The sequence below is a fragment of the Dreissena polymorpha genome, chromosome 13 (genome assembly GCF_020536995.1).
Source record: "Dreissena polymorpha isolate Duluth1 chromosome 13, UMN_Dpol_1.0, whole genome shotgun sequence".
Lineage (NCBI taxonomy): Eukaryota > Metazoa > Mollusca > Bivalvia > Myida > Dreissenidae > Dreissena > Dreissena polymorpha.
The window spans coordinates 17,444,049-17,457,703 of NC_068367.1; the positions used below are offsets into that span (position 1 = coordinate 17,444,049).

General features: G+C 35.3%; 3 protein-coding genes across 6 annotated transcripts in view; 1 reads left to right on the plus strand and 2 right to left on the minus strand.

The window, feature by feature from the left end:
• The window catches only part of LOC127855398 (dynein heavy chain domain-containing protein 1-like), a 269,484-nt gene that overhangs the window by 39,608 nt on the left and 216,221 nt on the right, over positions 1-13,655 (minus strand). For both annotated transcript variants that reach the window (XM_052390924.1, XM_052390922.1), the window contains 2 exons: positions 11,591-11,759; positions 10,653-10,867 (listed from right to left, as the gene is read on the minus strand). In XM_052390924.1, coding sequence (XP_052246884.1) covers positions 10,653-10,867; positions 11,591-11,759 — 384 coding nt within the window. The remainder of the gene's footprint in view (positions 1-10,652; positions 10,868-11,590; positions 11,760-13,655) is intronic.
• On the plus strand, positions 1,605-6,011 carry LOC127855408 (putative nuclease HARBI1). Of its 3 annotated transcripts, none has more exons than XM_052390948.1 (6): positions 1,605-1,647; positions 2,519-2,620; positions 3,487-3,719; positions 4,150-4,303; positions 4,955-5,055; positions 5,615-6,001. In XM_052390948.1, the coding sequence occupies exons 1-6, from the start codon at positions 1,639-1,641 to the stop codon at positions 5,835-5,837; spliced, it is 822 nt and encodes a 273-aa protein (XP_052246908.1). In that variant the 5' UTR covers positions 1,605-1,638; the 3' UTR covers positions 5,838-6,001. The 3 variants fall into 3 exon arrangements, with proteins under 3 accessions (XP_052246908.1, XP_052246909.1, XP_052246907.1); XM_052390949.1 differs by lacking the exon at positions 1,605-1,647 and adding an exon at positions 2,120-2,270 and having other exon boundaries at positions 4,216-4,303; positions 5,615-6,011; XM_052390947.1 differs by lacking the exon at positions 1,605-1,647 and adding an exon at positions 2,162-2,270 and having other exon boundaries at positions 5,615-6,002.
• On the minus strand, positions 6,165-10,166 carry LOC127855409 (uncharacterized). The gene is made up of 6 exons (XM_052390950.1): positions 9,691-10,166; positions 8,962-9,121; positions 8,201-8,267; positions 7,785-7,911; positions 6,852-6,895; positions 6,165-6,630 (listed from the first exon to the last, which is right to left on the minus strand). Exons 1-6 carry the CDS (start codon positions 9,867-9,869, stop codon positions 6,503-6,505), a joined length of 705 nt encoding a protein of 234 aa, XP_052246910.1. The 5' UTR covers positions 9,870-10,166; the 3' UTR covers positions 6,165-6,502.

Genomic DNA, 13,655 nt, shown 5'->3' on the forward strand with positions numbered 1-13,655 from the left:
TCTCAACTTAAGTCTAAACACAGCTTCCCATTCGGCATCAAATATACGCAAAAAGTACTCAAATTGATTTAAATCGGCAGCAATCTTTAATCTTTAATCAGATGTAATTGTTTATTTAATCCTCTACGATGTACGATTTGTTTACGATTTGTTTTCACATCAGTAATTTGTCTCGATGACCGGTGTTAATGCCGACTGCGTATGAATTTTTCAGGTCAATAACACGGCGATGTATTGATGCACAGTCTACAGCTGAAAGCGGTAAATATCTGGGACGGCATGTCAGGAAAAAAATCAATACCGATAATTCGCATTGTTCATTAATTAAGCAACGATTAATAACACTTATCCTTTATGGATTTTCATGAAAGAAAAACCATAATAAAGAAAATTTTATTCTCTTTAATCTGATATATAAACAAGTTTGGAAAGAATTGGATGAAAAATTTGGACTTTATTGCATAAACACCTTTTTCTCAATTCAAGGGGAGGTAATTCTGTACTTCATGGACCAATAATGCTCATTTTTTGTAGGGTTCGTGTCCTCATTGATATAAAGACACTGTGCAAATTTGGAAAGGATCGGACAAAAAATGTGGAAGATTTTTGAAAGTTTTCACAAAATAGGCAAAAACGAATAAACATGCAAAGTTCAACGAGCTCCTGCGGCCATGTTTTTTGACGAATCAAATTTCTTTGAACAACTTTTTCAGGGGAGCCTTCAAAGGTCATCCCTGTGAAATTTTTTGAAAATCTGATGAGCGGTTTCTGACAAGAAGATTTTTTAAGGTTTTTACCATATATGGTCATGGCGGCCATCTTGGTTATGTGATCAAATTTTTTTTAACAATTCTTTTGTCCCATGACCAAGGGATGCTCCACATGAAATTTAGTTGAAATTGACTCAATGGTTTAGTAGAAGAAGATGTTTACAAATTGTTTACAGACAGACAGACGGACGGACGCCGGACGCTGAGTGATCACAATAGCTCACTCCGAGCTATCGCTCAGGTGAGCTAAAAAGCTAATCCCACACTGCTTTGTCGAAGGTATAGTAACAATATTCATGGCTTAGTTCAAGGGAATGTAACTCAGAAATGCGTGAACCACAGGGGAAGAAAATAGTTTCGTGGACATACACAGTTCATGGTGATTACATATTTTAACATAAAGATAAAAAGCTAGAGCAATGTGGCAGTATTTCATTCCACAAACTTGTAACAATTTATGCTGAGTGACTAACCGAACTACCAGGGGACCGTTTTACTAACAGAGTTACGCTAGCGTATGTCTACGATTTTCGTAATTCCTTGCGTACGTTTGAAATTTTTGCGCAAATGCGTTTTACTAAAAAATGCGTACGTAAGTTTTACGTAAGTTTTAACGCAACTTTACGAACAAAAAAAGCATGCGTAAGCATTCAGTATTTTCGTAAATATGGCCGCGTTATTTCCGAGAAGGAACGCTCGAAGGAGAAATCCAAGGATTTTTAGAGATCGACCAAACTAGCTAAATGTTCTGACAGAGCAAGAAATACAGCGAAAGTATAGACTGTCAAAAACACAAATCTACACAGTCCATGAATTAATTAAGGACGACATATCGCCGCAATGTAACAGAAGTCACCCATTGTCGTCAATGACGAAGGTAATATAGATTAACATAATTATTATTTTGATTTTGTTGTATCATTTAAAATGACAACTTGTTAGAGTGACAGTTTGCCGCATTCAGAAAAGTACGTGTCAATAGCGCTTGCGTCCTTGACATTGTCAACTTTTTATAAATAATGCGTTTGCCCTTTTTGGAACTGATAACGCTATTAAAATACACAAGTATTCTTTTATTTTGTAACATCTATGATTCATTTTCGAGTGTTTCTGAGTTTGTAGAACGCAATATTAACTGGATACATTTTCGAGTGTTACTGAGTTTGTAGAACGCAATATTAACTGGATATGGGGAACTACATATGTATTACTGTGAAAAGGATTTTCATCCGAAATCTGTATCCAAATAGTGAATCTCATCCCCCTTTGTTTGGAAAACATTCTCTGACAAGTTACCTATGGAATATGCCAGAGTTTGGTATATAACCTTGTTGAAAAGATATTGATCTCTTTGATCAATTTTACAAAATGCAGTAAGGTTATTTTATCAGATAATGGCATGTTAATAATGTAGCTTGTTGTGGCATCCAACGAAGACGATTTCACAATGAAATGGAATTACTGCAGTATGGTTTGATTCTGTGTACAGCAATTGAATTGGTATTGTTCAGATATGTTTTTAAATATATTAAGTATAAAACCCTACTATATCCGTATAATCATACATTAATTGTATTGTCCAGCAATGTGATTTTGTCTTAGAGATAATTTAATTTGTTCATTTGAAGCATAAAAAAAATCTGACACTCATTGTCATTTCAAACCATAGTTTATTAAACTCATCCAGGAAATTCCTTAGTAACTCTTATTTTTTTCAAAGTATATCACTATCTGTTACAATTTTTCAGTTGCTGATAACACTTCAATTTCTAGCCAAATCTGAGTTCTACAGTGAAGGTGGCATGACTCACGGTGTCTCAAGAAGTTCAGTTTGTAAGAGTATTTGGCAGGTACAATAGTTGAACATATTTAAAATCAAAATTGCTTTTTCGACATGGAAAATATATATGTTTTGCAGTAACACATAGTTTAAAAATATGTTCTGCGTACTCAACAGCTCCCTTAACACTTCACACATTTTTGTGTCGCCTTTTATTATTAAGTAGATGCGACATAAATGGATCACTTCTCCATCGTCTTGTCTGTCCGTCCGTCTGTCATAAATTGTTTCCGGCGCATAACTAATAAAGTATTGAAGATATCAAATTACAACTTTTTACAGTGATACAGCTCAATGAGAGGAAGAGTAGTGACAAGGAACCATAACTCTGGGTGGTCCCATTTTTTAGTTATCACCCATCGTTTGAAAATATACTCATTAGGTGAAACATCCGACTCGCGGAGTTCTTGTTTTTAAATTTTATCTATTCCTCAGCTGTTTCATCTTGTTTTCCATGTTGCTATATATATTTTCACATAGTTTTATCGTAAACATGTGCTATATAACTTATGGTCTCATCAAGTCATTCATCAACATAGCTCATAACATGTTAAGTGTCAGACCAAATGAAATATTTATAAGTTATGTACATTTTATAGAGAATATTATTAGAGTTTCGGAAAGAGATTCAGTGAGGCTGATAAACATGTTTGTCTGAGATGTTAACAGAATGTATGATCAAATTTTAATTTGTACGACATTGTGGCTTAAAGGCCCTACAGATGCTTTGCATAAGTCAATCCGTTCACTGCTTTTAAACAATTAATATTTAAAAGGAACAATTTTTATTATGTAGCTAAATTAAGTGTAATGTCAATTGGTAAATAAATTACTGAACATTCCATCAAAGAGTTATCACTTTATGTTTTGTTAAAGGTGCTAAAAGCTTTAGACCGCCGCTTGAATACTGTGGTATTCCCTACATCAGAGAGAGAACTGGTCCAAGTGAAACAAAAAATTTTTGGTATAGCCGGAATTCCAAATGTGATTGGAGCAGTGGATTGCACACACATCGCCATGTTAGCCCCAAGGGAGAGAGAAGACATATATGTGTGTCGGAAAGGATACCATTCCATTAATGTACAAGCTGTTGTAGATGCAAACATGAGGTTACTCTTTTTCTCTTTGTATAAGTTTGTGAAAGAACTGACAAAAAAGCATATCTAATGATTATCTCCAAAGGTGGAGGGATGTTGCTTTGGTGTTGTCTGTCTGTTCTACTGTTTATCTGTCTGTATCACTTTTCTGACAGGAGATGTTTCTCAGTAACTATTTTGTGGAATAACATGAAACTTAAAATAAATGTTTCACTTTTGTAAATTATTTGAATTATAATGCATATAATATCATGTCAAGAGACGAAACAAATTTTAAATCTTAAGTGAGATTATAAAGCAACGCAACAATTTATTTTTGTAAATCCTTTACTCTGCTAATCTCTGCTCATTCGAACACAACACTACAGTGTACATACCCTTTATGATTCATGTTTTCTGATTTTATGCGTTTGAAAAGAAAAGCTGAAAACTTTTTTTGTAGATTCACTAACATTGTGGCAAAGTGGCCGGGATCCACACATGACAGTGTAATCTTTGACAACTGTAGCTTGAAGGACTGGCTGGTGGATGGAAGCAAAGGATGGCTACTAGGAGACTCCGGCTATGGACTGAAACCATATCTTCTTACTCCAAAGGTAATTTTTCATCATCATTGACAAACCATTAATGTACATAAACATGTATGTTAAAGAGCCAGAGGATATTTGTTGCATTCTGTGCATTATCGATTTTAATTCACGAGTGATCATAGAAAATAATATTTTCACGAGTGAATTAAAATCGATATTTAACCGAATCCAATAAATTTTCCTTTTATTTAATGCTTTTGATTACATTTTATATACATTGTTAAAGAGTTAAACTAAAGAATTTTGCTGGGATAATGACGTCATTTCGTCAAAAAAGTAAACAGTGAAAATTATCGATAATTTTCAGTTAATTTTCACTGTTTTAAACAGTGAAACAATCAGTTTTAATTCACTGATATTTCTCTATAAACCACCGGAAAGCATAAATAAAGTACTTATGGTAATTGTTTAGTTAGATAATCTTGTATAAAGATTGTTAATAATCATGATATAAAATGTATTTATGAGAGTGAGCAATAATACAATGTACTTTTGTGTACAAACATTCCTTTTGTTGAAAAAAACAATTTCTCTTATTTCCTATTCAACGGTGATTCATATCGTATTTACCAGTCCAGTAATGTTCAATGTTTTTCAATAACCTTTTTAGCTCGACTATATCTATATATACATTTTTTTTTTTTAATATGCTGGTAGCTGAATCCAATGAGCAGAGCTGAGATCGCGTTCAACTTGGCCCACAGTCGTTCGAGGATGGTAGTAGAGAGGGCGTTTGGACTGTTGAAGTCACGTTTTAGGTTATTAATGTTATAACAAATAGATTTGATTTTTAGCTCCACTGGCCAAAGGCCAGCGGGGCTTATGTCATGGTCCTTTGTCCGTTGTGCGTGTGTCCATGCGTTTACTTTTCCTTTAAACATCTTCTCCTAAACTACTGGTCCAATTCTGATGAAATTTCTCAGGAATGTTCCTGGGGTGAACCTCTTTCAAATTTGTTCAAATTATGCCCCTGGGGTCAAATTTGACCCTGCCCTGGGGGGTCACAAAATTGAACATATGCTTAAATAAGGCCTATTTTGTGAAAACTTCAAAAATTTTCTTGTTCATAACCATCCGGCCTAGGGCTATCAAATTTGGTATGTAGTGACATCTAATAGTCCTCTACCAAATTTGTTCAAATTTTATCCCTGGGGTCAATTTAACTTGTTTTGCAACTCTTTCTGATGAAACTGTAAGAGAAAGTACATTGTACTTTACTGTACTTTATATCTCCAATGAAAGCAGGCCAATAATGACATAATGGTATATCTACGTGTTTTCTTCCAGTTAATATATAGTATGGTATATTTGTTGTAGGTGTCTTCACAAAACTGGAGGCTATCTACAATTTTCGCCTCAGAAGATAGCTCTGGTTGTGACTGTATGTGCCAAGCTGCACAATCTGTGTCTGAGTGATGGTTTCCTTGACATTTATGACATTGACGTAGAAGATGATGATGACAATGTACAACTGCCACTGGAAAACCCTGACCTGAATGCGTTGCGTGCACGGGCCTTACTGATTGAGAGATTTCACTAAAAAAGGATTCTATATTAATTTAATATAGAATACCTTTTTCAGGGAAATCGCTCAATCAGTAATGAATTGATTCTCAATAGCATACTGAACTGTTTAATGTATTGTTTTGTTCATTTCACTACTAGAGTATTGTTTTATTACTATGTGATACTAGGTGATATTTAGTGTTAAAATATAAGAAGTAGTTCTAACAATGACTCAATATTTTTTGATAAATTGCAGAGAATTGTAATAACCTTATTAATTTCACACCATATTTAGTACATTTCATTTATAGCAATTTGCTGCTAAAATTGTCATTTGATTTATAATATGAATGTTAATAAATGTTTAAAGCCACACACCTTGAAATGAAGTACATGTTAATAAATACATATAGATGCAATTTCAAAATGTGCAAAATTGTCATAAAATCTCTAGCCTTGTTAGCAAGTTATTTATTGTTTTTTTTAATTTAAAAACCAAAAGTAGGATTTCTATACATATACATACATTTCGACAAACGCAATTATTTTTAAGTTTTAAAGCGCAAAAGAGACAGATGTCTACCTTGTAACCACCAGATATATTCTTATTGGCATAGATCAAATATGTTTCTCATTTATCCTTAAACTTACTATGCCATGTATTTCATTTCAAGGTGTGTGGCTTTAAACAATGATTATTTATTGTTCATTAAGAGGAAATGAAAACAGTTTTGCAAGAAGTTCTCTGGTTCTTCTTTGCTCTAATAAAATTGCATCGAGTGTGTCATTTTGCTGTCTCAAAAGTTGCAAGACATCTTCATGGTCATCTGAAAAAAAAGGCTTATTTTTAGTAATAGAAAGAAATTCAGGCAAAATGGACTTTAACAAAGGTAGGAATAGGTAACGACTCGCCCCATTAACAACTCGCCTCATAACGACTCGCCCATTGTTAATTGGGCTAGTCGTTACAATACCAATAGAAAAACAACATGACTGCGAAATTTAAATAAATTAACATAATTCAACAGTTTATTTCTTGAAATATTACCATCTTCACTTGTCTTCCGCCTTTTGTTTTTCGTGCTTGGACTCCTGTAATAATTCAAATTAACATACATTGAAATAATTTGTTAGACGATTGTTATAATAATTGGAATAAAACAAGGGCTGTTTGTAAAACACACATGCCCCCAAAATGGACTGTCAATTGTACTTGTTTCAGGTCACTGTGACCTTGAACTTTGACCTAGAGTCCTGAAAATCAATAGGGGTCATCTGTCGGTCATGACCAACGTCACCATGAACTTTCCTGATCCTAACCCTTAGCATTCGTTATCATCCGGAAACCATTTTACTGTTTCAAGTCACTGTGACCTTGACCTTTGACCTAGAGTACTGAAAATCAATAGGGGTCATCTGTCAGTCATGACCAATGTCCCTATGAACTTTCCTGATCCCAGGCTTAAGCGTTCTTCAGTTATCATCCGGAAACCATTTACTGCTTTAAGTCACTGTGACCTTGAACTTTGACCTAGTGACCTGAAAATCAATATGGGTCATCTGCCAATCATGATCAATGTACATATGAAGTTTCATGATCCTAGGCGTAAGCGTTCTTGAGTTATCATCCGGAAACCACTTGGTGGACGGACGGTCCGACGGAACATGTGCAAAACAATATACCCCCTCGTCTTCGAAGTAGGGCATAAAACACACCTTATGTTGATTGGCAATAATTACATTTTTATTACAGGGATTGTGTGGATATTAATAATATGTATTATACTGTTGAAATGTATTCCAAATTAATTGGTTATCTTGTTTCAGTTTAACATTACTGAATGTATCGTATTTATACTAATAGCATATTTTTGTAGTGTTTTGTCACATTATTTATATGTTTTAGATGCTTTGCTGAATACACACTGTTGTTAACAAATAGATGAAATAAAAAGAATTTGTTATAACGCACTGCACATACATTTTTGTTTTTTGGTTTGGAGTTGCGACTCCTCCTACCACCTGGGGTTCTAAAGCTACAGTGGGCTCCACACACATCGTACTGCATGATTGACCATGTTGCTCTGCAATCATCGGCTGTTGTGTTCCTGTCATTATTGAAAACAGACAAAATGTTTCTTCAACTCAAGTGCCTTTCAAAACAATGAAGATTAGAAGCACAAGTACATTTAGCGTTAGCAGCGGGGATAGCAGTAATTTTTACTGTTTTTGCGAAAACAGTACTGTTTTCGTTATCTAGTCATACCGGCAGCGGGGTGTCATTAACTGTCACAACGGCGACTGTTTTAGTGGAACGGTATGGTAAATAATATAGCTAATGACAGTAAGTAAAGATAACTTTTTTATTTGATCATTGCAATAAGGTATGTTACTCACGTTGCACAGCAAACGTGTCCACACCACCGAACCCCACAATCGACTCTTCGCCAATAACCTCTATCATCTATAAGAAATTAGATCTAACTGTACGGTAATCAACAATATAATTTGCATCAAACTTAGGCCTAAAGAAGTTGTATGTTTCCGCTAACCCGACAGACACGAACTTTTTTACCGACCCTTAACTTGTTTTGCCATTTGAAGTCAAGTTTACAGACAAAAAATCAGTTTTTGGTTACATTTGTTAAACTGGAATATTTTATCGATATAATAATTGTGCCATCTTAGAATTATATTAAATGATGTTTGCATTGATGTTTTGAACACTTTTGTCAATGGACTTACCTTGTTAGTGGAACACAACGTGTAAAAGTCAAACAAAAGTTCAATGAAAGTTACGAAAACCTACTTTTTTTATTTTTGGTGATGTTAGCGGAAGTAAAACACAACTTTTTTACGCGTTCAAAAGAGTACAAAACACTTTAATTCTAAATTATATGAAAAGACACTTATGAACCCTATTAATTAATCAAGCAAGTATTTTTTAGATTTCTACGGTAGGAGTATTATTGATTTGACTTTAATGATACACTGCATTACATAATTAATTTCATCACAGCTATCAGTCAGATACAGTAATTTACATTTGATATCATTGGTTATGAATAAAAAAACAATATTCTAAGGTCACTCATCAAATGGAGATATGCTTTGATATAGCTTTCTCTTGGAATAGTCGTGAATACAAATGCATTTACTTTCTCCTCCCACTTCTCCAGTGTGATTGCTGGCCCCCCTCCAGTTTGTTTCATTGATAGGCGCCGTTGTCTTTCTTTCTTTCTCAGTTTTGTTTTCGTGTCGGAAATCTTTTTCCGAATCTCTTCCACTGTTCTTTCTTCTGCTCCCAGTGCGTTTATTCTGCATGAGATTATGTTTACATACGTCTAGCATGTTTAGTGACATTTTAATAAGCTATATCCTTATTTAACAAGAAGCCGTCGGAGACGGGTTATGATCCCCAAAGTTTTTTTGTCACAATATTGCACTATATATTCAGATAAAAGGAAACGTCTAGTAGTTGGGGGGACAAGAATTGCACTATATGTACAGTTAATGGAAAATTTCAAACGGCCATATCTCTGTGAAAAATCATCCGACCAGAACCGGCTGATAATATGCACATCTCCTATTGGTAGTGAAGCTTCCCATAAAGTTTAATTGAATTCCGGTCATTAATTGCTGAGAAATAGCCCGGACAAAAATTGTGCACGGACGGACGGACACACGCACGGACAAACGAAGCGGCGACTATATGCTCCCCCCCCCCAAAAAAAAAAAAATGGGGGGGGAGCATAATAAATTATTATGGTGTTTTTGAGCGTTTAAACTACAGTAAGCACATGTCACGTTGTGTTTTTTTCTAATCTAAAATTGTGTTCATTGTTATGTTTCAAAGAAAATATAATAGTGCGCTAGATGATACTCACTGTTCTGCAATTTTTTCCCACGCAAGATCCTTATCTTTTCCAGACAACGTCGATGAAAAATTGCCGTTTATCAACGCATGCTGCTCGATGTAAGCAGCTGCTAACACCTCCGTTTCTATTTTGGTCCAATTCAATTTCCTTTTTTCTCTTTTCTTCTCATTAAGCGTTACCGCATCCATTGTGACAAGTTACAACTTAAACAAGTGCAGACGACACTAGGTGACAACACACTTACGAAAGCAGATGGGTTACATAAAACAACAAAGTAAAAATAGTATAGTTTAACCGTCAGAGTTGTTGTTGTTTGTTTACATGTCACCTCCAAGTTGGAGAGTTACGATCATTTTTTTCACTTACGTACGATGTCAAACTTACGCAATGTTAGTAAAACGCACTTACGAAATGCGTACGTTATTCGTAACTTGTCAACTTACGCCAATACTTACGCAAAACTTAAGTATTGTTAGTAAAACGGTACCCTGAACACTGACAAAATGATACCAATATAACTAAAACTTCATATGCCAGGGGTATAATTAGGTTTAACCCAATGCCACTCAAAAGCAAAAAGAAAATGGCCATATGCAAGCATACAACCATAACAGACTGTGAGTAACTGACAGTCTGTTCAGGTTTTGTGCTGTTTGCTGTACATCAGTATCTCAAGGTTTGAAATGAAGCCTTTAAAAAAATTATAGTAAGAAAGGTCTTCAATTTCATAAGTTTTTTTTAAGGGACAATAAATTGCGTCAAAGTGCATATCTGTGCAAGAAATGTTTAACTCTTTCAGTGCTGGAACCGAATTTTGAAGGCCTTTGCAAACAGTTTGCTATTCTGATAGTATTCTTTGCAAAAAATAAAAGAAAATGCTCATTTAAGAAATTCAGCAGACAACATTTTAGCAGACGACAAATTTCCCAGCATGCAATGGGTTAAAATAAACCAATCCTCAGCCTGTCTACCTTGAGCAGCTGAAAGAAGTCCTGTTCAGGTTCCTCTGCCAGGTGGTAGTTCTGTATGAGGAGCCAGTAGCCCGTCTGAATGCAGTCCTCCACCGCCTGCTTCACCTCACACACCTGACCTTTGACCCCAAAGTTCATGACCTTCACCTTGCCCTCCATGCCGACCTCCTTGGCGAGGCGCTTCACCTCATGGGACGGGCTAACGTATGGCAGGCCTTTGGGAGGAAGGAATAATTATCTTAAATTAAGACAGCTAAAACACAATTGATTCTTAAAAGCTTCTTAAACTGTTATCATTGCTAAAAACTGAACATGACAATTTTTATAGCTTAAACACAATGCATAGCTATTGTTACTGAAAAGCTTCCAAAACTATCATATCTAAAACTGCCATATTTCATGATGGTTATGTTTTTTTACCATTCAAAGAATTCATTTTTCTGAATTTGGAAGAGGGTAAACCAAGCAATATTCCAGAGAAATAAGTTTTAATCCTATTATGAGTGTAACTGTTCTGCCCTGTGAAGCCATGTTTTATTAGGAAGAAAAATAATTTTTACTTATTTGGTACAGGGTCACCCACAAAGCATTTCCGAGTTATCTACTTTGAAATCGGTTTATGACGAGAAGATTTTGATAGTTTTTGAGCTTTTTAAGCCTATGGATGCCATGGTAACCATATTTTTAAAGAAGCTCTTGAATTGAAAGAGAAATCATAATAGATCCACCTAGAACAAATATTGATTAGTTTGGACAAAATCTTAAATAGGGGATATCAGAGCAGAAGTATTCTGAATGAAAATATTGATGACGGATGACTGACAATTGCTGATATCTGACTAAAAACTGTAGCTCAGGTGAGCTTAAAAATCTAATAACTAAAAAAATCATGGCTTGAGTGCTGTTAATAATAACAAAATCCATGGTTGAGTGTTAACCTTTGGTAGCCTCAGATGCCTCCATGTCCTGTTTATGGTTGGGCAGCACAAACACTACAGGGTTGCAGCTGGTGGTGTAGCTGTACACCTCCCGGATGTTGTAATGGTCTGGTATCATTCGGATGCTTCCCAGCTCATACAGGATCAGGGCCTGGCTCACCTCAGCAAGCTGGGAACCAAATGATAGGAAATTACTCATAGCAAAGTGGGAACCAGATGATGGGAAAATACTCATAACAAAGTGGGAACCAGATGATGGCAAAGTGCCATAGCAAAGTGGGAACAAGATAATGGGCAAATACTTATAACAAAGTGGGAACCAGACGATGGTAAAATACTCATAGAAAAGTGGGAACCAGACAATTGGTAAATACTTATAGCAAGCTCAGAACCAGACGATAAGAAAATACTCATAGCAAAGTGGGAACCAGACGATGAAATAGCAAATTTGAGACTTGACCATGTGTAAACAGCCAATTATAGCCATTTAAATATAAAATCAGACAATTTTGAAATAATCATAAAAGCTGCTTACGAGACTAGAAACTGTTTAAAGATGATAACCAAAACAAGATATTTGTCAATAGAGCAGTTGCCCCATCATTCCACTTTTGTTTAAAAACTCCACATGCATAAAAAAATCAACCTTGATCTGAATGTCATGCAGGAAGAATCACACACCAAGTCTGGTAAATATCTTAGAGCATTTCGCAATACAACCCATTAAATGGTATTTTAGAGAAAATTGTTAAGTCCAGTGTATGTAACCTGCAAAAAATCAATGGACCGGAACAAAACTCAAACTTGAACTGCAAGTCATGTACATAGACTCACACACCAAAAATGAAATAAATATTTGCAACGTTTATTAAAAAAGTCTGGAAACTGTTTTTGTTGAGAAAAATGGACCAGAAAAAAACTTGAACTTGATCTGTATAACTCATGCAGGTAGATTCACATACCAACAAGAGCACCGCCTTGCGGGTGCAGACCGCTCATCTATTTTTCTTTTTAAAGGTGTAGGGACCTATCTCAATTTCAAACACAAAGGAGGGAGGGGTGGAGTGGAGAGGGGTGTATAGTGTGGGTGTGTGGTCATTTATTACATTATCTTCCAAAAATGCAAAAAAAAAAATTTTTTTTTTGGGGGGGGGGGGGATTCTTGGGTGGGATGGTTGGACGGTATTTCAAAAAATAAAATAATAAAAATAAATATTTGTGTTTTTTAACCATGTTTGAAAAAAAAAAAATTTTGGGGTGGGGTGTGGGGTGGGTATAGTGTGAGGGTGTGGTGGGCATTTATTAGATGATATTTAAAAAAAAAAAAAAAAAATTTGGGGGGGGGGGGGGTATGGGGGGGATTCAGTGGGGGGGGGGGGGGGCGTGGGGGATGGCTTGGGTGGAGTCTTTTGTGGTATGTCAGGTAAGAGTTGTTTTGTCAAAGTATCAATCAAATCTTATCATAAATAAAGAAGTTATGGCAATTTTAGCAAAATTTAATAATTTGACCTTGAGAGTCAGGTCATTCAAAGGTCAAGGTAAAATTCAACTTGCCAGGTACAGTAACCTCATGATAGCATGAAAGTATTTGAAGTTTGAAAGCAATAGCCTTGATACTTTAGAAGTAAAGTGGATCTAAACACAAAATGTAACCATATATTCAAAGTTACTAAGTCTAAAAAGGGCCATAAATCCGTAAAAATGACAACCAGAGTTATGCAACTTGTCCTTTACTGTCCCCTTATGATAGTTTGCGAGTGTTCCAAGTATGAAAGCAATATCTATGATACTTTAGGGGTAAAGTGGACCAAAACACAAAACTTAACCAAATTTTCAAGTATAAAGGGCCCATAATTCCGTCAAAATGCCAGTCAGAGTTACATAACTTTGCCTGCACAGTCCCCTTATGATAGTTAGTTAGTGTTGCAAGTATGAAAGCAATAGCTTTGATACTTTAGGAAAAAAAGTGGACCTAAACACAAAACGTAACCAAATTTTCAATTTTCTAAGTATAAAAAGGGCACATAATTCTGTCAAAATGCCAGTCAGAGTTACATTACTTTGC